Source organism: Arvicola amphibius, chromosome 15, assembly GCF_903992535.2.
Source record: "Arvicola amphibius chromosome 15, mArvAmp1.2, whole genome shotgun sequence".
Lineage (NCBI taxonomy): Eukaryota > Metazoa > Chordata > Mammalia > Rodentia > Cricetidae > Arvicola > Arvicola amphibius.
In genome coordinates this window covers 11,912,387-11,937,763 of record NC_052061.1, presented here as the reverse complement: position 1 = coordinate 11,937,763, position 25,377 = coordinate 11,912,387, and the positions used below count along the sequence as shown (strand labels likewise).

The 25,377-nt window shown below is 46.2% G+C and overlaps 1 protein-coding gene across 1 annotated transcript; it reads left to right on the top strand.

Moving 5' to 3' along the window:
• Positions 1-373: 373 nt before the first annotated feature.
• Positions 374-25,108, top strand: C15H16orf78 (chromosome 15 C16orf78 homolog). The gene is made up of 5 exons (XM_042054193.1): positions 374-523; positions 3,459-3,560; positions 4,003-4,162; positions 22,045-22,291; positions 24,961-25,108. The coding sequence occupies exons 1-5, from the start codon at positions 374-376 to the stop codon at positions 25,106-25,108; spliced, it is 807 nt and encodes a 268-aa protein (XP_041910127.1).
• The last annotated feature ends 269 nt before the right edge of the window (positions 25,109-25,377 follow it).

Genomic DNA, 25,377 nt, shown 5'->3' with positions numbered 1-25,377 from the left:
ATTTGAACTTTGGTGTGGCTGTTATTTTGACCTGTCATTGGTTCCCTATCTTGGGTGAATAGACATCTCTGTTGCATATCCTCAAGAAAAAGCTCATAGGCTTGAACAGAGGCTGTAAATCCAGGGGAGAAAGTAACCCAAGGAGGGGGTGTGAGCTCATGGGGAAAGGTGAGAGGTAACTTACATCCTCCCTCCACTCCCACCCCTGACCTAGAGGACAGTTGCTAAGCCAACAGTGACCTCACAGTCACTCTCTAGGCCTTCTACCCCCAGGCCAGCATCTGCTTCCTACCTCTGCCCTTCGTCATCACATCCAAAGGACACAACCTGCCTCACCAGCAGACCCAGGGACCAAGAGAAAAGAGGCATCAGCATGGCAGAAGACTCAGAAGATCTCAAGGATCTGATGCCCACCGAGAGGAAGTCCGTCTGGAGGACGGCCGAGGAGAGGCGGATGTCTGACCTCACCCGGGTGCTGGAGTGGCTGGAGAGGAGGCAGGGCAAGAAGAAGCGTGCCCTCCAGGTGTGTACGATGGAAGAAATTGCTGCAAGACTGTATGCAAGATTATTAAAAGGAGAAAGAATTGGAATTCGACTCCCCCGAGCAAAGGGGGATTATTTTTTAAACACTGGGGTAAGCTAGCAGGGAAGTCCTAGAGGCGAGATTGCTCACCCTGGTTACGCTATCTGTGTTTCTTAATGGTAACTGTCGCGATTGGGCTTCTTCTCTCCCACCAAAGACAGGGTCACAATCTTTCCTGGTGGTCATATTTTAAAGGATGGCTTCAGGTCATTGAGAAAGATGCTTTGCTATGGAAAATGCAGGATGAGGCTAAGAGATTTCTATTTCAGAGAGGAAGAGAAAGAGATTGCCTAAATACAAGTGTTCTGAAGTAGACTCTCTACAAGGCACTTGAGTCAGAGTCTGTGGTGAGGGAAAAGTCTGTCTGATGCTAGGTCAAACTGTGGGCACAGCTAGTACCTGTCGGTGTTGGAAACAGTCATGAGCACTAGTTTATGGGGTCCTGGTGCAGGCATGGAGCCTTCCCACTGTTCCCCGCCTCCTCTCTCCTCATGATGGCTCCTACAGCCAGTCCCCCACTGAGACTCCTCCTAGCATATACCTTACTCTTCCCCCACTGCCAGGGCTGCTCTCACCAGCCCATTCTGCTTTCACGGGGAGTCTTGGTACCAAATTGGCCTTTTCCCCCAGAGTTTAGGTTCCCCGGGCCCATTATTTGTGAAAATCAAGTCCGAAGATACATCCCACATCCCCCCAGCTACCGCGGACGCTTCCTACGGCCTCTTGTCCCCAGAGCAAAGGGTGAAGAGCGCATGACTAAGGCAGGCAGCACTGTAACTAATCTCTGTGGTCAACCACTGCTCCTAGCCAGGCTGTGCCGCCAAAGCCATGATTGCCCGCAGCTGGAAAATAGGAAAACGGGGATCAACAAAGGTCACAGCGTTGATAAAGGACAAAGAGATATCTCAAATTCAAAGTTATCCAGTTCCACATGCCTGAGCTTTGTTAGGCCCACTCCTCACAGCCGCCTTCACTCTCTGCAGCCCCGCACCCTGCTTTCGGGCAGATGCTTGCCTGCTCACCTGCTTCCGTGCAGCAGAAGGAGCTCGAGCCAACTCCACCAGCCTCAGCTGAGCATATTCCTCTCCTAAATGGTCTCTGATCGCCTGCTCCTCCCATCATCTGGGGTTGAGGGCCTGACTGCTGGATCTCTCGGAATTCAGTATCCGTCATGGTTAATAGGTTCCCGTCTCTTTTAAGAGAGATTATATTCTAGCATTCCAGAAGCTTTGCCTTACATGTGGCTTCATATAAATAATTTGAAACCTAGGGAAGAAATACTTTTACATTTAAAACACAAATCCGTCATCACCAATTGCCAAGCTCTGTTCCTCCCTCAAAGGGTCCGGCCTGCAACCCTGACTTGGGTCTTCGTTCTGCCCTCACAGAGTCCGGCCTGCGAGCCTAACTTGGCCCCTCCTTAAGTGGTTTTTCTGAGCGCTGTGAAAACACCTGGCAGAAACAACTAAAGGGCAGGACAGTTTCTCTGGGCCATGTTCCAGCGGGTTCAGGCCATTTTGGAGGGGAGGGTGCAGTGGTGATGAACAGTCCACATCATGGCGGCAGGAAGAAGAAAAATCACCAGGTAGGGCCCCTGAAGACACACCCCCAGGGACCTACTTCTCCCACTGGGCCGACCCCCACTTCCTCTGCCTCTTGATGCATTCATCCAGAGATGAATCTTGATTGGGTCAGATCCCTCAGGATCTGGTTGTCTCTGGAAACACCACAGACACACACAGCGGTGTGCTTGTGAACCTAGGTGAATCTCAACCCAGTCAAACTGACGGTCCCTAACCAGCCCAAACCCATTCCAGATGGCATGTGATGCTGCCGGTACCATAGGATCCACTTGGGCTGAAGAACCCCTGAGGTCCAGAGTTGTCGTGGAGGCCTTTTTTTGGTGTTTGCTGCTCTTTACTTGGCTAAGGCGTTATCACATCACCTTCATAGCATTCCTCCACGGGGACTGTATAACAGAACTGCTCTGAGCGCCCCTGTGAGGACGCAGGGTGCACCCTGGAGGAGGAAAATACCCTACCCCTTACTCCACCTGCAAACCCAGTCTTGGCCCAAACTCTGACTCCTTTTTCCACTAAGCTGAACAAAACCATGCAGACCTTGAAAAGCAGCTCGGTGACTCCTGGCTTTGGCTAATGTGCTGGATAGCTTTGATGTCAATTTGATGCAAGCCAGGACCATCTGGGAAGAGGCAGCTTCAACCGAGAAAGTGCCTCCATCTTGTTAGCCCATAGGCAAGCATGTGGGGCATCTTATTGATTAAAGGCTGTTGCTGAAGCTCTCAGCTCAAGCAGGGACCTGGAGGCAGGAACTGATGTAGAGGGACCCGGGTCCCGGATGGTATAAAAAAGCAGGCTGAGGAAGTTATGGAGAGCAAACCTATAAGCAGCACTCCTTCGTGGGCTCTACAGCTGTTCCTGCCTCCAGGTTCCTGCTTGAGTTTCTGCCCTGATTTCCTTCATGATGGGCTGTGATAGAGACATATAAGCCACATAAATCCTTTCCTCCCAAGCTGCTTTGGTCATGGTGTTTTATCAATAGGGACCAAACTGGAACCGATCTGCCCTGGGGCTTCAGGGCTGCCCTCCACCAGCAACCAGCCCTTTAAGAGGCTCCGTCACATCCAGAGGTTATTGCTCATGGAACCTAAACAGAACCATGGAGAGAGCAGGCATTTGCCCAGGGAAGTGTGGCCACTGAGCAAGTGACTGATGAGATTTCCACAGGGACAAGAGGCTCCAGAGTGTAGGTACTATGACTTGGATTCCCACATTCCAGGAGTGCTCTCCTGTTTAGGGACAGTGCACGGAAACCTCACAGGGTGACTGCAGGTCTCTTTCTCCTGCCCTTTCAGAAAAAGATGGAAGAGGCCAACCGTGCAGAAGAGAGGTCAAAGAAAGTCACGGGCGCTAAGAAGAAGCAGGACAAAGATAGCCGCAAGGTGACCTTCAACAAGGTAATCAGCCCTCTGCCTCTCCCCACAGCTGCTCCTCTGCTACAAGGTCTGGTCATAAGGTTTGTGAAGACCCCTAAATGCCCCTCTGCCCCATAAAGACAGCTCAACAAATGAGTCTCCTGCACCCGCACTCATCCTGCACTGCTTGACCAACAATCCCTACTTTCCTGAGGTCCAGTTTTAGGACCTTCCTCCACCCACATCCCTCCACACTCAGGGATGCCAGGGCCTGGAGAACTGTGGGAGCACTCAGCCCTGTAGCTCGAGGGGATCCCCAACCTGCCTGCAGGTATGGGCTGCTTGTACCCCTAGGAGATAAGGAGAAATAAAAGTGAAGACTCAGTAAGCCTGCAGAGAGGGCACTCCAGCCCTCTTGAATTCTTCCTGGGCCCAGGGCAGATCCTTGACCTAATTGTGGGAATTTCTCCATTTGGGTTTGGAGGCTGCTGAGCAGAATTTACCTCATGGCTCCAAGAATCAAGATCCCAATGCCAGCAAGAAGTTCATCAGTGGTTACCGCAGAGGGTATGGAACAGACTTTAAAGGCAAGCGTGTAAGCATGCTGTCCTCCAACTTCAGCAGGGATGGCCTTAAGAAGTCTGGTAAGGAAAGAACCTGGGCCCTGGGGTCCCAGAACTGTCTTCCCTGCCCCATTTCTCAGAGGCAGTGGAAGAGCTACCTATCCATGCCAATTGAAACCTGTGTTCATAAGAGTCAGGACCTAGCATGCAGGGTCCTTGGGGAATCACTCCCAGGGTGGCATTGACAATCTGGGCATGCCCTGGATAGGAGGAAGTGGTTGTTGAGCTCTGCCTCCCCCCAGGTATTATCAGGAACCCAGCACACCTTGCTGCTAGATCAGGCACTGCTTTGGTGACCCTGCCTTTGTGGGTTACAGATTTCCTGAGCTAAACACAGTGACAATGTCTACTAGAGAAGGTGCCATCCTGGTGAGCTGACATCTGCCAAGTGGTGTCTGTCCCTAGGAAGGGACAGGCCTGAGTTACAGTTCACAGTCCCTAATCCACCACTTAGTTGTATCATCCTGGCCATGCCCCCAGCTCGGGGTCTGGGTTTGTCACACGTAAAATAGTGTGGTAACCCTACTTTCTCTGTAGCATGGCTGTGGGGCTGCGGTGATGGGTACCAGAAGTCAGCCTCACACAGGAGTGGTCAGCAAGGTGGGATCAGAGGGTTGGAAAACAGACCCACTAAGCCTGGTCTGTGCTAGGCCTCTTGGGATACAAGCTTATGGTGAAAGTAGAATCTGGAAGGAGTTCCTACTTGCCCATGTGGAAAGTGGGCAGGAGCTTGGAGCAGAGTCATGGCGGCTGTCCATTTGTGTCCCAAAGCAAATACTTTCCCTGTCTTTTCATTTCGTACACCAAAGCCATGGTAGGCACACTGAAGGCTCTGGCCTGTCAAAGTTCAGTATGATGGAGGCCCTGCGGTGTAAGAGCTTTGGGGGACTCTGGATTGAACCCCCAGCATCACATTAATGGGGCATTCATCTAATCCAAAGAAGCACTGTAAATTGTCCATCGTAGATCCCTTACTTTTGGTAAAGCACTGTGGTTACATGAGATATGAGTATTCAGGAAAAGAGTAGTAGACGCCTTCTTCATTTTCTTTGACGCTATTCTAATTGTTCTTATTGTATAACGTTATATAAATTCTTAATTATTCTAAACATTTTATTAAAAAAGTTACCGTAGAAATAAAATCAAGATGGGAAGCTCTGTACTTCATCCATGCTCTCTGTGATGCCCACTGTCAATGTTGCCACTGTGCTGGCCCCACTGGGTTCGTGAGCTTCCTTAGATCCTGCTTCCAGCAAAACCCCCTGCCCCCTGCTTCCTGATACTGAGATGCACAGTAGCTTTGCTGCTGTGATTTCTCCCCAGACTCCTCATGGAAGCCTTTGTGCGTGAGCAGACTTCATTGAAACTTTCGGGGTCAGCAGAGGCTAGGAACCACATCACAGAGAAACAGTGCACACAAATCAGGAGCTGGTCAGGGGACCCCACTTTCATTCTTCAGAGTCCTTTGTCTCCTGATTCCCCACAACAAAGGTTTTCTTAGCTGTGCTTGCCAGTAAGAAAAGCTTCCTGGGGTTTTCTGAAGGTTCCGGGCAGAGTTTAGAGCCAGGCAACTGGAGGCGCTGGTATTCATCATTGATGGAGAGCAGAAGCCTGCTTAAGGGTCCACTATCGAAGTTCCAGTCCTTGAAGGCTCTTCTTCCCCTCTGTTTCCTCCAACGTTGTCTCCACCTCTGCACTCCCCACTCGGCGCCACTGGTTTCTACTTAATCTACTCTTTGTCTCTTCTGTCTCATTCATGCGGTATGCTATCAACCTTGATCTGTTTCTTCCGTATCATTCATACAGTATACTATCAACCTTGATCTGTTTCTTCCGTCTCAGTCATACAGTATACTATCATTCATACAGTATACTATCAACTCTGATCTGTTTCTTCCGTCTCATTCATAAAGTATACTATCAACTCTGATGTTTCTTCTGTCACATTCATACAATATACTATCAACTTTGATCTTTGTCTCTTCTGTCTCGTTAATAAAGGATGCTATCAAGATATTTTCCTGAACAAAATTAGTCCCTTCCCTAAAGAAACCACCTGACAGTGAACAATTTCACCTCACTGTTCAAGAAGGAGACATGAAGGATAACTTGCGGGCAGTTTGATCCTCTGTTGTCCTGTTCTCTTCCTCACCATCCGAGACAAATTTACCATATCTGAGAAGGGAGAAGTCTTGCTCCTTCTGCTGTATAACAACCCATAGCCACTAGAGGGCAGTAAATGGGTCCAGGCATCTAAGAAGCACATGCACCTGTGCTCATTTGGCAGCCAGGACAGAGTCAGGCTGAGCTTAGCCACAGTACAGACATCTTCCTGGGCAGTCTTGCAAGCTACCTCAGACAAGCAGGCAGGATCTGGACCAGGAGACAAGGTGGTGATCAGGCAGCCTCAGAGCAGGCAAGGCACCAGCTACATGCGCAGCTCTCATTGCCACTTTGAACCATACAGACTCAACAAACTTCATGTGCCTTCACCTCAGAGGAGAACAGGCAGAAAGAGATCCTCTTGGTGTCTTCTCCTTCAACTCGTGGCCTGGTCTGGTGGCTTCTCCCGTCCTTATGCCTTCATCTGTTTCTCTTCCCTTTGTCTTACCGCCGTTGTGTAGTATGGAGCAGCAGGCTGCATCCCGCCACCCAGCTAGCTTTACACCCGAAATAATTACACGGAAACTGTATTCTTTTAAACACTGCCTGGCCCATTAATTTCAGCCTCTTATTGGCTAATTCTCACATCTTGCTTTAACCCATATTTAGTAATCTGTGTAGCACCACGAGGGGTGGTTTACCGGGAGAGATCTTAACCTGCATCCGACTCAGAGAGGAGAGGCATGGTGACCACCTGAAGCATCTGCCTAACTCTGGTTTCTCTCTCCCACAATTCTGTTCTGTCTTCTTCGCCTACCTAATTTTCTGTCCTATTAAAGGGCCAAGGCAGTTTCTTTATTAACCAATGAAAGTAACACATAGACACTCCTCCATCACTGTTGTCTTAATTTGTACTTCGTCCTCCACTGAATGACTCTCCTGCAGCTTTGGCTTCCATGGCTGCTGCATTTACCTTCCTAACTAATTTGTGTGTTTGTGTTTAATGTGGTTTTCTTCATAACATTGCCATCGAAAAGTAATAAAACTCATATGACGGATAGCTTACCACAAAGAATTGAAGATCGCTGAATTGACTGAAAATTCAGAACAATTTTCTTCAAACTTAATGAACTTTATATAAGGCAATGATCATCAGAGAAGCTTCCTTCTTCAGTAGATGGGAGCTAACACAGAGACCCCAGACTGGACAATGTACAGGAGTGCCTTGGGACATTCAGCCCTCAATGGGATGTCTCCATCAAATCTCCCCTCTCAGAAGTCAACGAGCTATGTGGAGGAGGAGAAGGAAGACTGTGTTGTGAGGAGCCGCGGGCTGCATTCCCGTCTGACTCCCCGCTGCCTGGCTAGCTTATGCCCCAAAATAATTACACAGAAAATGTATTCTTTTAAACACTGCCTGGCCCATTAGTTTCAGCCTCTTATTAGCTAATTCTCACATCTCTTGCTTTAACCCATATCTAATAATCTATGTAACACCACGAGTGGTGTCTTACCGGGAAAGATTCAGCACGTCTGACCTGATGGCTGGCTTCATGGCAACTGTCCCAGAGAGGAGAGGTGGGGTAATTGTCTGAGCCATCTACCTCACTTCCTTCTTCTTGTTCTGTCTACTCCACCCACCTAAGGGCTGGCCTATTAAATGGGCCAAGGCAGTTTCTTTATTAACGAATGAAATCAACACAAACAGAAGACTCTCCCACATCAAGACTGTAAGGGTCAGTGAGGATGGCAGGCACCAAGGAAACAGGGCCTTCGAAACACAGTAAGACTGGCGACTGGATGAACTCACAGAGACTGAGGCAGCATGCTCAGGGCCTGCACAGATCCAAGTCAGATGGGGCGCCAGCACAGAGAGGGGAAGCTGGACACAAGCTTCCATCCCTAACCAAGAAACTGTCTCCAACTCACAACCACTTGAAAAGGAAAAATAAGTTTTCTCCAACGAGGTCTCACTGTGTTTACAAACCACACTTGAGGGCAGACTCAGCGGTAGATGGCTACACAAAATGAACTCAGTGGTACTGTTGGAGATTCTTGGTCTCATACTTATTGCTTTGTCTGGAAATTACCTTACTGGTCTCTTCCTTGAATGTTATGGTTTCTAATTTTGTGTTTTTATGAGTTCTATTTGGGGGGGGGTGCATCCCATGCTTTTTCTTTGTTTTGTTTTTAAAATATGGGGTTATTTGTTTCTTTTGTTTTGCCTTTTTGAGATATATATATATATATATATAGAGAGAGAGAGAGAGGGGGGGGGAGAAGGAAGGAGGAGTTGGATGGGTGGAGAGGATCTGGGATGTATCTGAAATGAGGGAGAAGAAACTGTGATCAGAATACATTGTACGAAAAAAATCTTCAATTTAAAAAACAGGATACTAAGAAACAGAACAGGCAGCAAAATGAAATCAGGAAAATCATGTTTGAATAAAAGGAGAAGTGCAGTGAAGAAACAGAACCACTTTTTAAAACAGACAGAAAAACAGGGGATTGAGGAACACAGTATCCTGTAATGGAGCATTTCAAAAGCATAACCGATGAAATAGAAGAATCCTCAATTCAAAGACACTTTTGAAATGATCTAGTAAAAAGAACAAATAGAAAATTCAAGAAAATAGAATAATACAGCGTGGCTATCTGAGAAAGAGAAAAAAAGATGGGGGAAGATCATCTAAGAAATAAATAAAACATGGTGGTGCACATCTTTAATCCCAGCACTCAGAAGGCAGAGGCAGGCAGATCTCTGTGAGTCAGAGGCCAGCCTGGTCTACACAGTAAGTTTCCAGCCAGCTGAGACTACATAAAACCACCAAGTCTCTGGACAAACAAAAAATAAATGAATGAAAACTTCCAAAATTTAGGGAAGGAAAAACCTTTGATTCATGAGGTCACAAAACATCTACACCAAGACAAGTCACATTAAACCTAAGTCTATGTAAAGAGTTTGAAAGGAATAGGAAAGTAATTTTCATACACTGGGAGCTTCCAAGAGACTCTGAATTTCTGCCTGCTGTTCCTCTGAAGGGGCAGGAAGGCTTTTGTGCCTCTCTCTGTCTCTCTGTCTCTCTCTGTGTCTCTCTCTCCCTCTGCCTCTCTCTCTCTCTCTCTCTCTGTCTCTCTCTCTCTGCCTCTCTCTTCTCTCCCACCACTCCTGTCCCCAGAGGCTGGCCACCCCTTTCCCTTCCCCCACTTTTCCCATTACCTCTCTCCAAATAAAAATCCTCTTTGTGAGAGCACTTGGAGGGAGAGGCAGGCGGATCTCTGAGTTTGAGGCCAGCCTGGTCTACAAAGCAGGTTCCAGGACAGCCAAGGTTATACAGAGAAGCCCTGTCTTGGAGGAGAAAAAAAAGGAAGGAAGAAAGGAAACATGGAAGGAATGAAGAAAGACAGGGAGGGAGGGAGGGAGGGAGGGAGGGAGGGAGGGAGGGAGGGAGGGAGGGAGGGGGGAGGGAGGGAGGATGAGGGACGGACAGAGAGAGAGAGAGGGAAGGAGGGAGAGAGGGAGGGGGGGAGGGAGGGAGGGAGGAAGGAAGGAAGGAAGGAAGGAAGGAAGGAAGGAAGGAAGAAAGAAAGAAAGAGAGAAAGAGAAAAAAGAAAGGAGGAAAGGAAAAAAAAGAAAGATAAGAAAAACCTGTAGTATATATGCAAGATGGTAAGAGAAAAGGGTTAAGACACATCATGACCAGGTGTCATCAATACACAAGGGAAGACAGGAGGGAAGGAACAGAGGACATGCAACCCATCAAAGACACAGCATTAATAGTAAGTCCTTGTTCTGAAACATAAAAGGAAAGTCACCCCAGTCCATTTTGTATTGTGATAACAGGACCATACACCAGGTAAAGGAAGCGTTATTTACCTTACTTGGAAGAATGCCAGCAGCAGTCCCTGCTGGAGGCTTTTGAGCTATAGCATAAAGTAGCTGAGGGTGAAGGGCAGCTGGTTACGCAGGAGAGGAAGCATGGAATATGGACTCACTGTGTGACTGCATGCCATCCTGACAGTATTAGTCGGGCATCTTCCAGCACAGCCCACTTCCCAATACCACTCGATTGAGCATCAAGTTTCCAACATGTGAATTTGGGGAGCACATGCAAACTCTAGCATTTGGTAATCCAGAGTGGCTGGATGACTCAAAAATCCAGCTATGCTACCCGCAGAGGCTCATTTGAACTTTTAAGAACACACATAGGCTTAAAGTAAAGGACTGGAAGAAAGATACTCTGTGTAAATGGAAAAGGCAGGAGGTAGCTGCACTGGCATCAGATGAAATAGAGCACGGAGGTTATTATATAACAATGAAAAGGTCAATTTGTCAGAAGACCTAACAGCTGTAAATATCTATCCGTCCAATGCTGGATTGCCGGAATAGATGAAATAAATGTTAACAGCACTGAAAGCAGAAATAAATAGCAAGGCAATAATAGTGGGGGACTTAATAACCTAAAGAGGGGTAAAATGATACATCATCTAGACAGAAAACCAATCGGGAAACAGCAGATTGGAAAACACAAGACCAATGGACCTAATAGATGCATACAGAGCACCCCATCTCTCTGCCAACAGCAGCTACTCACGCTTCGCAAGCACAAGGAAGATGCTCCAGGACAAAGCATTGGGCTTCGGAGTCATGAAAGGGTCTTCTCTGCAACCAACCAGAATCAAAGGAAAACGGTAAACTAAACAGTGCTCTTCTGGACAACCAGGATGTCACAGAAGAAGTCCAAAAGCACATGGTACAGATCTGGAGACACGTGAGAATGGAGACACAAAACGCCAAAGCTGAAATTGCGCTCACTATAGGTACCATGCTACGGAAAGACAAACCGCAAGTAAATGGGGAAAAAAACAGCCCAAGTTAATAGAGCAAAGTAAATAATAAAGATAATTATTGCTATATAAATTCTCAGACAATGAAATAATCAATGAAACTAACAGCTGATTTTTCAAAGGCATGAACAATTGATGAATCTCTAGCTAGACTCTCAGAAAAGGAGGATCTATAATAAAAAGTCTACCATCTACATTACAGTTGCCACGAAAGAGCAAAGGATATAAGCAATAGTTATAAATGGCCACATAGCAATAGGTTACTGTCTGAAATAAAGACATTCCTAGAAAAACAAAACCTGTCAAAATTGAATCATGGTGAATCAGAACAAGAGCAAGGAGATGGGATCATTAATCAAAACCTGTGGGGGCTGGAGAGATGGCTCAGCGGTTAAGAGCATTGCCTGCTCTTCCAAAGGTCCTGAGTTCAATTCCCAGCAACCACATGGTGACTCACAACCATCTGTAATGGGGTCTGGTGCCCTCTTCTGTCCTGTAGGCATACATGCAGACAGAATATTGTATACATAATAAATAAATAAATAAATAAATAAATAATCAAAACCTGTCAAAGATCCAGGGCCCGGTGTTTCATGGAAAGTGTATCAAAAGTTTAAATGAGAATCAATGCGGATCCTTCTCGAGCTTTTCTAAGACACCGAAGAGCAGAGAATATTCCAAAGCCCATTTTACAAGGCCTTCATTCCCTGATACCAAAGCCAGATAAAAATGGCAATGGGAAAAAGAATCTCACAGGCCAATGACCATGGTACAAGCTAGGCTTAACACCTCACAAGAATGAACTGTGCGCAATAACCAAGCACAAGTCACCCCCAACATGGAAAAATGGTCAGCCCACAAAAGTCCACACACTAGCAGAAGGAAGAATAGGAATCAGGTCAAATGGGTTTTTTTTTTTTTTGTCAGAACTCTGCATCATTTTATGATACATGCTTAATAAATCATAAGAACTTCATCTCGGCCGGGCGGTGGTGGTGCACGCCTTTAATCCCAGCACTCGGGAGGCAGAGGCAGGCGGATCTCTGAGTTCGAGGCCAGCCTGGTCTACAAGAGCTAGCTCCAGGACAGGCTCTAGAAACTACAGGGAAACCCTGTCTCGAAAAACCAAAAAAAAAAAAAGAACTTCATCTCGACAGAGTAAAGACCACACATGACAAGCCCACAGCGAAAATCGCACTCTCTGTGAAAAGCTGAAAGATTTTTCTCATCATTTCTGTTCACCGTGATACTGGACACCCTGGCCAGAGCAAGTAAGCAAGAAAAAGAAATACAAGAGACTGAAATCAGACTGAAATCCGAAAGGAAGAAATCAAATCATCTCTTTTTAGATGCCATGCTCATAAAGCTGTAAAAAGATTTCAAAAACAAACAAAAAACAAATTAAGGAACAAATTAAAATTAAGCAAAGTAGAATTGATTTTATTTCTGTTTTACTGGCATGTGCTCATTGCCCAAAGCAATGGGTTTCGTAAACACCTCTTCAACTATATCGTGTATTTTGACCACATCTACCCTCCATACCCTTTCCTTGCTAATCTTTCTTTTCCCAGAGAGCTCCCCCCATATACTTTCACTCATGCTTAAACATAAATGAATTTGTGTATGCACCTACACACTCATAAATAAAATTTAGTATCCACATGAGAGAAAACATTATTGTTTTTGTCAGTTTGGCTTATTTTGCTTCATATGATACTGTATTTCTTGACAAATGAAGAAAAGGAAATTTTTATGATTTTATTTTCATTTATGTATATGTGTGTGTGCACGTGCACGCGCATGTATGCCTTGTGTGTCATGCCCAGGGAGGCCAGAAGAGGGCGTTAGACCTCTGGAGCTGATGTTATAGGCAGTTGTGAGCCCCTTGATGTAGGTGCTGGGAGTCAAACTGTAAGAGCAGGAAGAACTCTTACCTACTAAGCTATCTCCAGCCCTTGAAAAGGATAGTTTTTAAAACTAACGTTTAAACTGGCATCTAAACAATAAAAAATAAAATATTTAGAAGGTAAGCGATAGGCACACTGAAAACCATAAGACAGTGATAAACCCATGAATGAATGAAAAGGAACCTTGTGTTCACAGATTGGAAAAATACTCTCAGATTTTCTATATTATCAAAAGCAATCTACAGGATATGTTTTTAAACATGGGTAAATAACTAGCAAACAATGTTTTCCAAAGGAGACTCATAGATACACATCAAGCTTGGGGGTGCAGGCTTGGAAACATCAGTCACCGGGAAAGGCAAGTCGGATCCACATAACGTACCTATCAGGAGATGGGATGGCTACTCTCGGTTGTCAACTTGCCTACATCTGGAATTAGCTAAAACCCAAATGGCTGGACACATCTGTGAGGGATTTTTTTTTTTAATTAAGGCACTTGAATTGGGAAGACTCGTTTCTAATCTGGCTCTTCTGAGGTAGGAAGATCCACCTTTAATCCAGATCTTTCGAGGTGGGACAATCCATCTTTAACCTGAGCCACGCCTTCTCTAGCAGCCTATGCAAAGGACATGGAAGAAGGAAGCTTTTGACCTCTGCCTGCTTGCTCTCACCCTTGCTAGTAAGTCCATTCCTTCACTGGCTCTAGAGCCTACTTTTTCAGGATTAAGTATATTGAAGACATGCTGAGATATCCAGCCTCACAGACTAAACAACTACTGGATTTTTGGAACTTCTGTTGATAGAGAAGCCACTGTTGAACTAGCTAGGCCACAGCCTGTAAGTCATTCTAATAAATCCCCTTTATATGTATAATATATCTGTGCTTCAATATATAATATATAATCTGCGTATTAGATATGTCTATGTATTATAATATATCTATGTATTGTATGTTATATATGTGTAAATCTGCATATTATTAGAATAAATTTTATTTCTAAAAATATATATTATAGGGAGAGATATGATACAAATAATAAAAATATGTTATATATAATATACATGATATTGTATGTAATATATAGAGAGAGACATCCATATGGAGAGATTCAATCTATAGATTCTGGTCCCCTAGAGAACCTTAAATAACATAGTAGCCAAAGTCACAGGGAATACCATCTCATAACCTCACAGAATGACCAGTATCAAAAGACAAGTAAAACAACTGTCAGCGAGGGTGTGGAGAGAAGAGAACTTCTTGCTGTCGGTGAGACTGTAAGCTGGCAGAGAATTTTGGAAAACATGAAACTACCTTTCAAAAATTAAAGCAGCAAATCGCCCTCTGGTCCACCTACCCCACTGAGGATACACAGCCAGGCATCATGCCTTCAAGGCAGCGCTAGCCACACCAACCGAGAAGTGAGAACAGCCTAAGTGTGTGCTGATGGGTGTGTGGATAAAAGAGTCAGATGAAGGGGGGCTGGAGAGATGGTTCAGTGGTTAGGAGCACTGGCTACTCTTGCAGAGGATCAAGGTTCGATTCCCAGCATCCACATGGTGGCTCACAACCATCTGTAACTCCAATTCCAGAGGATCCGATGCCCTCTTCTGACCTCCACAGGTACCAGGCACACACGTGGCAAACATATAGGTGCAGGGAAAACATTCATACACACAAAAATTAATAATAAATAAAAATACTAAAAACAGGCAATCAGATGTGTACATGCAATGGAATGTAGTCGGGCATGAGAAAGAAGTAACTTCTGTCATTAACAACGCGAATGACTTGAGAAGGCTTTGGGCTGAGAGAAAGGTTGGAGAAAGACAAACATGGTAAGAGCCTGTATCTGTACAGATCTAAATGCTTGAGCTTCGAGAAGCAGGAGAATGGTGCCTGCCAAGGGCCTGGAGTGGCGAAAGGGTACTTTCATGTCAAAGGTACACATGTTCGGTACAAGATAAAGATTTTGGGTGTCATGGTCTCTGAGACCTTCCTGGTGGCAGAGTGCCAAGCCGAGGGAGACAAGAAGGCAGTTTGGTTAACACAACTCAGTAGCCACTGTTGGTTCAAACTTCAGGAGTCTGACCCTGAGGATTTATTTTAGACATACTTAAGCACAGCACAATTTGGTGAAAACTATCCTCCTGAAAATTAACTCAGTCCCACATGTACAACAAAGCACACGTAAATCTCCTTGAGGAACAAAGTAAGCTAAACACAGATCAGATGTGATTACATGGGCACTCTGTAAGGCCCAGTAAAGATAGGTTCTATAGATTGATTGAAAATTGGGATAAGGGTCTGGGGGAGGATCCAGTGCCAGAAAAGTCTCCATTCACAGAGATATTACAAAGGTCCAGGCTAGAAAGCAGTCCACTTCAGCCTTCTGGGTGGATAACAGGTCTCGCATTTCTTCCATGGAAGCAACGATCCTCAGTGCTTGGCATTCCAGGTTCCCCTAATGCTTGCATGAGCACAAAGACCTCTGTGCCCCTACCCTTGGGCTCTAATACTGTGTATTCATGGTGAGTGTAGTTAGCCCTGATTAGACACCTGAAGTTGCTATACTGTAGCAAACAATAGAGTATTACATACTTCAGATTTGCGAAGAGAGTTACACAAGGAATGTAACCATGGTTTTGGGTGCATTAACATGACTTTGTTTTCATATCTCGACTCATGTACATCAAATCAACATATCCATTTTAAATATAAGCAAAAGTATCTGACAGTTATACCTCAACGGAGCTGTGAGAATTGTGAAATTAAATGAACACACTAGTGCTGCTGTGGCCGGGTTTGCAAACCACTATTCTGGTATTTGTTTCTAAAGGATTCTGTCTACTCCTGCCCCCTTTTTGCCTGCCCTGTGGGTGGTTTTGTTCCTGTTCCATCTTTCTCGGTTTGTCAACTATAACCTTGTACTGTGGTAGTGATAGAGTCTTGCCTGAACATGCGCCTGACTTCTCACAGCCATGTTCTTCACCTGCCAGGATAAAGGAACCTACAAGAACACATTTCCCTGTGCTGCCCCCACGGCCCCCATGTTTTCCGCCAGCACCAGAGCTCTCCGTGTCTTACAAGCCCACAATGCATCGTTGGGATTTGGGGCTTTGTTTTTTTTTTTTTTGGTTTGGTGTTGTTCTGTTCTGTCCTTAATACATTTAAACAAGGCATGCATTCTCCTGCATTCCAAGAGTTCATTCCTTTGCATGAATCCAAAATTCTGACTGGAGTTATTTTCCTTTCCTGGAAACTTCTAACAGATCTGAATCAGAGTGTAAATTCTTGCAGCTTCTGCATATTTGAAGAGGTCTGTATTTCACCTTTGTGCCCTCCTGGCTGCGGGTCTTTCTTCTCCCAGGTCTCCAATAGCTCCCGCCCCACTGAACTCCTGGTTGCCAGCGGAGGCTAGAAACTATTGCCCCCGAAGCTGGACCTACCTCATTCCTAGGCGTTCTTTAAAGATATTCCTCTGCGCGATTTCCCACTGCTGAGCCTGACGTCATTTGCTTCATAATTCTTACACTTGAATGTGAGGTTTGTAGGGATTCTTGGTTGCTAGTTTATAACAAATTTGCAACATTTTAGCCATTATTTCTTTAATTTAGTTCTCTACTCTTTCTCTGTCTTTCAGATACCCCAACCACACATGAAGTTCTTTGACTCACTAGTTTCGTCTTTTGACCTTCTCTTTTCATGAGTTATTTTGTATAATCTCTGTGGCTATGCCCCTGAGGTTCTAGTCCTTTCTTCTGCAATGCTCAATCTCCTATTAATCTCATATATTTTCCATCTGAAACACTAATATTTTCATCTCTAGAAGTTCAGTCTGGATCACTTTGAGCCTTCTGTGTCTCCCCTAACATGCTCAGGCCTTGGTGAGCACAATGGTACATTTAAATAGATATTTCTAGACTGGACATGCTGCTCAACCAGTAGAGTGCTTGCCTAACATGCACAGCGTCTTAAGTTCAGTCCCCAGCACCCTCACATAGAACCAAGCATGACGTCACACGTCTGTAATCCCACCACTTAGGAGGTGGAGGTAGGAAGGCCAGGAATTCAAGGTCATCCTCCTCTATAGAGACCAGCCTGGGTTACATGAGACTACCTCTCCTAAATGTAGATATAGTCTTTTCCTGATCTACTATTTCTTTTTCGTTTCTGTTTTTCAAAACAGGGTTTCTCTGTGTAGCTCTGGCTGTCCTAGAACTAGCTCTGTAGATCAGACTGGCCTTGAACTCACAGAGATCCACCTCCTGCCCTGCAAGTGCTGGGATTAAAGGCATGTACCACCACCACCCAGTTCTGATCTACCGTATCTATCGCCATGTGCCTTCCTTCCCCACAATGGCTGATCAGCACTGAGCTGAGGGGCTTTCCCACACTTTGCTGTGGTCTGTAGAAACATCTCCTGTCGCTATCCGGTTTCCCATACATGGCCCATTCCTATTATCCTGGAAGGATGGACCTGCCACGACCTGGGGCAGTCACAGGGCTTAGCACTCTTGTTTCTTCTCCTGTCTCATGTTGCCTGTTGTTCGCTGTCTTAAGGCTGCAAATTCTTACAATGCCCAGGTTTCTAACCGTGTTGGAAGTCAAGCACTCACTTTCTATTATCCAAGTCTTGGCAAAAGTCTCAGTTGATTTTTCCAGAATTTAAGCCTGCTTGAAATACAGTGGCAACCTTGCTATTGGGTGCACTAGCCGGGGCAATGCTGGAAAGTTCGAGAATACGGGAGAGCTGGTGAACTGACCAATTCAGCTACCACCCAGGTCCAGATTCATCCACCCCATCTATGAACTACTAGAGCATGTGAAGGGGTCAGTCCTGCAGATCCAATGTCACAGGATCTCCATGACACAGGGCAGCAATGGGATATCCAAGCGGAGTCCCAGTGAGGACCAGTATTGATAGTGTAACAGAAGTCAGAGGCCTCAGACAAGACCAATGACTCATTGCAATGAACATTTGCAAATAAAAATGTATGGACTTAAAAAAAGAAAGAAATACAATAGCGAGCCTATGGTGTGCTTTAAGAAGGGGACTACTGAGTTGTATTTGAGTTTTAGAATGGTCACCCTGGATAGAGGCCAGTGAGAGATTCTAGGAAAACACGGAACATATTCCATGACAAAGATCCTGGTGAGGTCTGGATACTAGCAAGGGGCTTCCAGTGGCCAATCACCGGTGCCTGTGTGTATGCTGTGGCTTTAGGCCAAGGGTGCATTTCTAATGGGAAAGACCAAGAATGATGGCTGCACACATGCACCCTTTGTCTGCATGGATAGACAGTCATCTCTGCAGTACCAAATGTGGCCTGCAGAAAATCTAAGTTATCTGTTCCATTATGTACCAGAAGCGGGGACCATTTTATTCGAAGACTGTTCAGGACAGGCTTCCAGGAAAAGGTACCAACATCCTGGGCTCACCGTGCATTAGAGGTGGGGGGTCTTTAAAGGTGCATGACCTTTAACTTACTCACTCACTGGATGAATGTATATGATATGGTTGTGAAGCTAGAGCAGCCTCCAGAAAGCCCTTGAATGGCCATAACCTTTAATATCTTTTGTTGCTGTTCTTTGCACTGTAGGCACATCTGGATCCAGAAGAGGATCAGAGAATACAGGAAAGTATATGCTGTTACTCTAAGATATCTGATTTTCAAAGAGGACACTAAGACCATGGCCCTTCAGAGCATAGCACCAACCCCACCATGCACAGACAGACACTTCTGAGACCTCCCAACCTAATCTGTCTGGGATCAGCCACAGGCCAGAGCACTATATGGGGCATGAAGTGTTCTAAGTTCTACATCCCCATTGGAGGAAAGTCCATTGTCCCTCGCAGGGAATCTGGACCCATTCCCCATAAGCACATCCTGGTAAAATTCCTGCACTGTGTTAGTGAAAACACAAAAGATGACAGAGAATATTACTTGTATGGGGAGGGGGAATCAACCTGGCATGATATTGGAAGCTGTGCTGGAATCCTTGAGACTCCACAGCTCATAACCCTGTCCCAAACACACCAGCATCACATCAGGGCGACTGGATGGCATCTGCAAGTTTGAAGATGTGTAAGATGCACAGGCATGTGTGTCTCTGTCTGCAGGAAATGCCACCAAAGAAAGCAAGTCTACCAAATTAGGCAGCAGCAGATTTAAAAGGCAAAATTCAGGCGCATCCTTTAAACCAAATGACTTTAAAACTTGAGAACAAGGGCTAAGGTGGAAATAGCAAGGAAATGCAAATGAGATGGGGTAGAACGAGGTAGAAAGAGACACAGGAAAGTAGCAATAGATATTCTTAAATGTTAAAGAATAAATAAGAACCTCCCACAGCCATGGGCACCAGAAAGGGAAACTGAATAGGGAGAGCAGGCATGGAAAAATCCAAAAGAACCCTTTAAAATATAGTATGGGTCTGGGAGGTGGATCAGTAGTTGAGAATCCTCCCTGGCTGTTCATGCAGAGGAGTGGAGTTTGGTTCCCAGCACCCACATGGTGGCTCAGAAGTGTAACACCAGTTCCAAGGGATCTGGCACCCACTTCTGGTACCCTTGGGCATCAGGTGCACACACTGTGGACAGACAGACAGACAGGCAGGCAGGCAGGCAGGCAGACAGACAGACAGTGTTTACTCATACACACAAAATAATTTTTTTCTAAAATATGAGTACTTAGGAAATTTTAAGCATTCCTCTTTCAAAATAAAGAGCTCTAACAGGAAGTGCTTTAACGAATGCAGTCATGCAGTTACAGATGATATAGACTCACATTTAAACCGCATAGAACTCACATTGCCAATATTTGTCAACACCATCTATAAACTTCACAACAAAAAAGTTTCCCCGATGCATAAAGATTTTATTTTAAAGATTTGTTTTTATTTTTTTTAAGCTATACATATGCACATATACCTGAGTGTGTTTTGTGCATGCTTGTGCAGTGTCTTCAGAGGCCAGAAGGAGATCCCAGAAGCTGGAGTTACAGGTGGTTGTGAGCCACCAGACATGGGTGCTGGGAACTGAACTTAGGTCCTCTGAAAAAGCAATATGGGGCTTAAAACCCTGAGTCAACTCCCAGATCCATAAAGCATAGGATTTTAGAAACATCTATTTTATCCTAAAGCAATCATAAGAAATAAAGTTAAAAGATACTCTTCAACTTTAAAAAAAATGGTGACAAAGAAATTCATAACAAAGCTGGGCATAGTGGAGCATTCCCTTAATCCCAGCACACAAGAGGCAGAGGCAGGCAGAGCTCTGTGAGTTTGAGGCCAGCCTGGTCTACAGAGTGAGTTCCAGGACAGCCAGGGCTATTACACAGCTAAACCTCGTCTTGACAAAAATAGAAAAGAAACACATTAAAAAAATTACCCACCTCTTGAATAACTAATGGAAACAAGCCTATTTCATTCCAAAACCTCTGGGCAAAGCAAAACACATGCACAGAGAGACTACATAAAACAATCAGTAAGAGCAATAACTTGGGTTTCTACACTTTCACAAGTAGAGACAGAATCGCCATGAGAAGCGAGTTACAAGTGACACCAAGTGTCACAAACAAACAAACCCGAGTCGTGTGGAAAAGACACTCGTGCGCCCACGTACTAAGTCTATTTGCAAGTTTGTTCTATTTATTTATTTACTTACTTATTTATTGCATCTGCCAAGTTATAAAGGTTGCAGCCTGTATGAAACAGGTTGTAAGTGGCCTGCAAAGAGCAAATAACCCACTGCCGCTCGCGCATTAAGGACCGGGACATTTCTGTATCGACCTAACAAACCATCACAACTCTATAGTAACACTATACCAAAAGTCACTACACCAAAATTATAGTAATATAGATGCAAGAAATACTTTTAAAAAAACGTACTTGCAAATACACCTAATCCATGAAATTACATCACGTCCGAAGTAAACACTAGCCCTCTGTTGATTGACTGGGCAGGCTGCATCCAGTGGGCAATGGACCCTGTGGGCCAGCACTCACTGCAACCAAGTAAGGGAGAAGCCACAAAATGGTATCAATAAATGAAAATGCCATACATAAAATGAAACAACCTTATCCATAAAAATTATAAAATAAACTGGGCAGCGATAGCACACGCCTTTAATCCCAGCACTCAGGAGGCAGATGCAGGTAGATCTCTGTGAGTTCGAGGCAACCTGATCTACAGAGTGAGTTCTAGGACAGCCAGGACTGCATAGAGAAACCTTGTTTCAAAAAACATAAAGCAAAAAACGAGAAATTATAAAACAAAGGAAACTGGCCAACCTCATTCATAGTGATAGAAAGCTAAAGTCATTTTAATCAAAGTCTGGACCAAAATGGGATGTCCTTCAGCCTGTAACCCTTAACTGTTTTAGACTGTCAAATGTAGTGTGCCAAGAATACATAATTTTTAGAAATAATGAAAGGTATTTTGATTTTTCCAAAATATTTGCAAAACTCAGGACATTCTAATTGACGGCGTATTTTTTTGAAGCAATAGAATTCTCTCTGCATCAATCGCACCAATTAGAAGTGGGATGAAGAGACGATGTGCCATCTGAGGGTTCTGTAAAACACACAGACTCCGACAAGGAAGAGTGGAGGCGCCCCAGCTTTAGCTTCATGTTTGGGTCATGTCAGACATTCCCACTTCCCTAGATCTATGCAGCTGTACCCTGTTCCTCTGCCTGACACGCCACCTGCCATGTGACCCAACTCCATAAGCTGCTGCTCAACACTCACCTCTTCTGACTTCTTCCCCTTCCGGGTTAATTCCCATTGGGTAAACTTCCTCTGGAGAGCGAGGACAGAAAGGAATGAAAGCAAGGGGCAAGGTGGAAGGCGGGCAGGAAGGCAGTCAGGAAGGCTGGGAGAGCGGAGGATGGACTAGGATTAGGTGCAGCCCTGCAGGAGCCCTTGCCGAGGTCTCAGAGCCCATTCATTCTTCTGGCTCCCTCCTTCCCACTACCACTACCCTACCCTGCCCAACTGTCATCTCCCCCAGAATCTAACTCCCTGGCGCCATCTTCCGATTTCAGACTTAGACATCAAGGATGTCATAGCCCTAGAAACCAACACTCGGGTCAACCCATTCCGTAGACAAAGCTCCATAGATCCTATACTTCAGGAAACTATGTTTGGCACACGGAGGGCAGGCCTGAGAGACTGGACAAGCAAGGCTCCCGACACCTATGATCGCAAGCTGAAGAGCCTCATGGAGAAGGGCACAGAGCCCAAGATGGAGACAGCTAAGATGCTGAAGCCAGAGGAGGTGCTGAGCTGCCGGTGAGCGCCACTGGGGTTCATGGGCAGGCTTAGAAGAGCAGTATGTGAATGCATGCATGCTTGACCATGGCGAGGCAAGGCCTAGGACATCAGGCGATAGACCCACACTGAGACATGGAGGGGGCAGGCCTAAGGCAGCAGTGTGTGAACGCATTTCTGAACACAGAGGGAACCAGCTCTTCCCTACCTGACTCTAGCGGCCACAAGAGTAAAACCCTGAGTCCCTTCACTCTGGTGAATCTGAGTGACAGTGTCTGTACTGGTTGCTCTTCTGTTGCTCTGGTAAATGCCACCACCAAGGCAACCTATGTGAGAAGGAGGTTATTTGGGCTTGTGGTTTCAGAGGGATGAGAGTCTGTCATGACAGGAAGGCCCATCAGAAAGTAGTAGCAGCAGGCCTGGTGTCAGGAATAAGAAGTCGAGAGCTCATACCTTCAAACACGAGCAAGAAGCAGGGTACACACTAGATGTCGGGTGAGGCTTTAAGGTCTCAGAGCCCGCCCCCAATAACACACTTCCTCCACTGAGGCTCCTCCCTCATAAACCTCTTCAAACAGTGCCATCCACTGGAAGGCCAAGTATTCGAACACCAGAGCCTACAGGGGACGTTTCTCATAGTGTCACTGTCTCCAGGGACCTTCTGCTAGGTTAGGGATTTAGATTCCCAAGATTGCCACAGACTGTTTGGTTTCTGTATTCCCCTCTTTCTTCTCCACTGCTGGGCCTTTCACGAGCTAGGCAAAGCTCTCCCACACAGCCTCACCAATCTCTTGCTTACTCTCCAACCATTCCTTATCACCAGGTCTCCCCTCCGAAAACACCCACGGCCGGTGTCATCCTTAACTGGCGTAACAGGCAAAGTTAAAAAAACCTTTAGCTAAGGAGGAACTGAGGCAACAGGATAACAGGGCCACCCTCGACAAGCTGGCAGCAATATAGCCATCCCGGGTGAAAGACCAGCCACAAGGCTCAGGTGTGTGTTGTCCATTGCTCCTGGAGACTAAGAGATGGAGCAGGGATGGAGTCAGTGAGAGGCAACACCTGACGACCTCCTTGCAGGGACAAGGAATGACGTGGCTCTAATTGGCCCTGGCTCCACAGTGGGAGTTCTTTCCTACAGAGATCAAGAGCACTGGGGCAGGTGACATCTATAAAGTAAGTCATTGGTGAGGCATCTAACACAAGGGTGAGATGGTGCAGTGGGGTCTTAAGGACGTCACATGCCAGCCCACCCACACCTCCCTGTCAGGCTGCCCTGGGGTCCAGGGAACTGAGGCCACAAGCAAAGGCAGTCCAGGGACCGAACCAAAGCACAGGCAAAGCGGGAAGCCCATTAATGGCAAGACAGCTCCTCTCTGTCACCCATAACCAGCCAGCAGGTGCCTGGTAGCATCCCCCTTCTACTAAAACTGGTACCAAGAAGTCAGCAGATTGGCACACACCATTATCCCAGCACTCAGGAGTTGAGGCAGGAGGATTGTGTGCTTGAGGCTGCCTGAGCTACATAATGAGATCCTGTCTCGACATAGATAGATAGATAGATAGATAGATAGATAGATAGATAGATAGATAGATAGATAGATAGATAGATAAATGAAGTGATTAAATATGAAGTTGGCCCTGAGGTCAAGGTTGACAGTGGAACCAGGACTTCTACCTGGGTCCCACAGCACAGATGGGATCAATTTCACTCCTCAGCAGAAGTCAGGATTACAAGGCTTTAGAACGCATCTTAAATCAATGGTCTTGTTTAACTGCGTGCGCATCAGAGGGAGGCACGCATGCCTGTTCATGCAGCTCTGTGTGCGCATGCTCGAGGCCCCCAGCCTTGACTGAGATCCCCTGCCCGCAGCAGTGGTCATACCGCATCCCACCCAAACCAACGCGCACCCACCCACACCCCACATTAGCCATGGACTCTTTTTCTTCCCGGTGTCATTTTAATCGTGTCTTCCAAACGGGATGGCCCTGACTGTCACTCTGTTGATGAACGAACGACCTCATTCCCCAAATGAACACCTGTCTTTCCACAGCAGAGCTTCCTTGACTTCCCTGGACCACATGAGTGTAGTGCTTGAACCAATGAAAATGAGCCTGTTTTCTCTGGAGGTAACCAGGGTGATGCCTGGCAGGTTGATTCCCAAGGGTTACAGTACCACGAGCTCCTGCCACCTCTGCCACCTGCAGAGTGTCCTTCTATCAGGGACATACACAGGGAGCCAGGCCAAGGTCTCTTGCTGCCCGAAGTCAACCCGTACCCCCACCCATTCTTTTTTTTTTTTTTTTTTTTTTTTTTTGGTTGTTCGAGACAGGGTTTCTCTGCAGCTTTAGAGTCTGTCCTGGAGCTAGCTCTTGTAGACCAGGCTGGTCTCGAACTCACGGAGATCGCCTGCCTCTGCCTCCCGAGTGCTGGGATTAAAGGCGTGTGCCACCACCGCCCGGCGATACCCCCACCCATTCTTGAGACAGGGTCTCACCGTGTAACTCTGTCTGTCCCAAAACTCACTCTGTAGACCAGGCTGGCCTCAAGCTCAGAGATCCGCCAGCCTCTGCCTCCTGAGTGCTGGGATTAAAGGTGTGTACCACTACACCCAGCCCCAAGCCTACCCATTTCTAGTGAAAGTCGGATCCCATGGCTCCTTGTCACCTCTCCCTACCTTCTCTTGAAGGTACCTGCGTTTGTCCAAGAACAACGTCAAGACCTTGATCAAGCTGTGCAAGGACGCAGGGATGGACGTGGACATCCACCCCCACATGGTGGAGTCCGAGATAGACTCCAAGAAGATATTCGACCATCGTTTGAGCACGGCGCTCTAACCGCGCTGCCCACCAGAGCCTCACCCCATGCGGGCTGAGGACCCCGCCACCGACTAGCTTCTCTCTAAACGGCACCAGACCAACAAGTCAAGAGCATCATCACTAGCTGGTGTCGGCTTTGTCCTCGGCTCCACTTTGCAGCAGACAAGGAATAATGGGAAGAGAGCCCCCTAGAGAAAGCTTGCTGGGTGCAGTGGCATTTGCCCATATTCCTTCACAGGTGGAGGCAGGGGGGATCAAGAGTTAAAGCTCGAAGCCAGCTTGGGGCT

Excerpts from the sequence above, each read along its gene's own strand:
- C15H16orf78 (XM_042054193.1), top strand. The coding sequence starts at position 374 with ATGGCAGAAGACTCAGAAGATCTCAAGGATCTGATGCCCACCGAGAGG. Across the intron at positions 524-3,458 it reads AGAAGAAGCGTGCCCTCCAG|AAAAAGATGGAAGAGGCCAA; the intron begins GTGTGTACGATG and ends CTGCCCTTTCAG. Across the intron at positions 4,163-22,044 it reads GGATGGCCTTAAGAAGTCTG|ACTTAGACATCAAGGATGTC; the intron begins GTAAGGAAAGAA and ends TTCCGATTTCAG.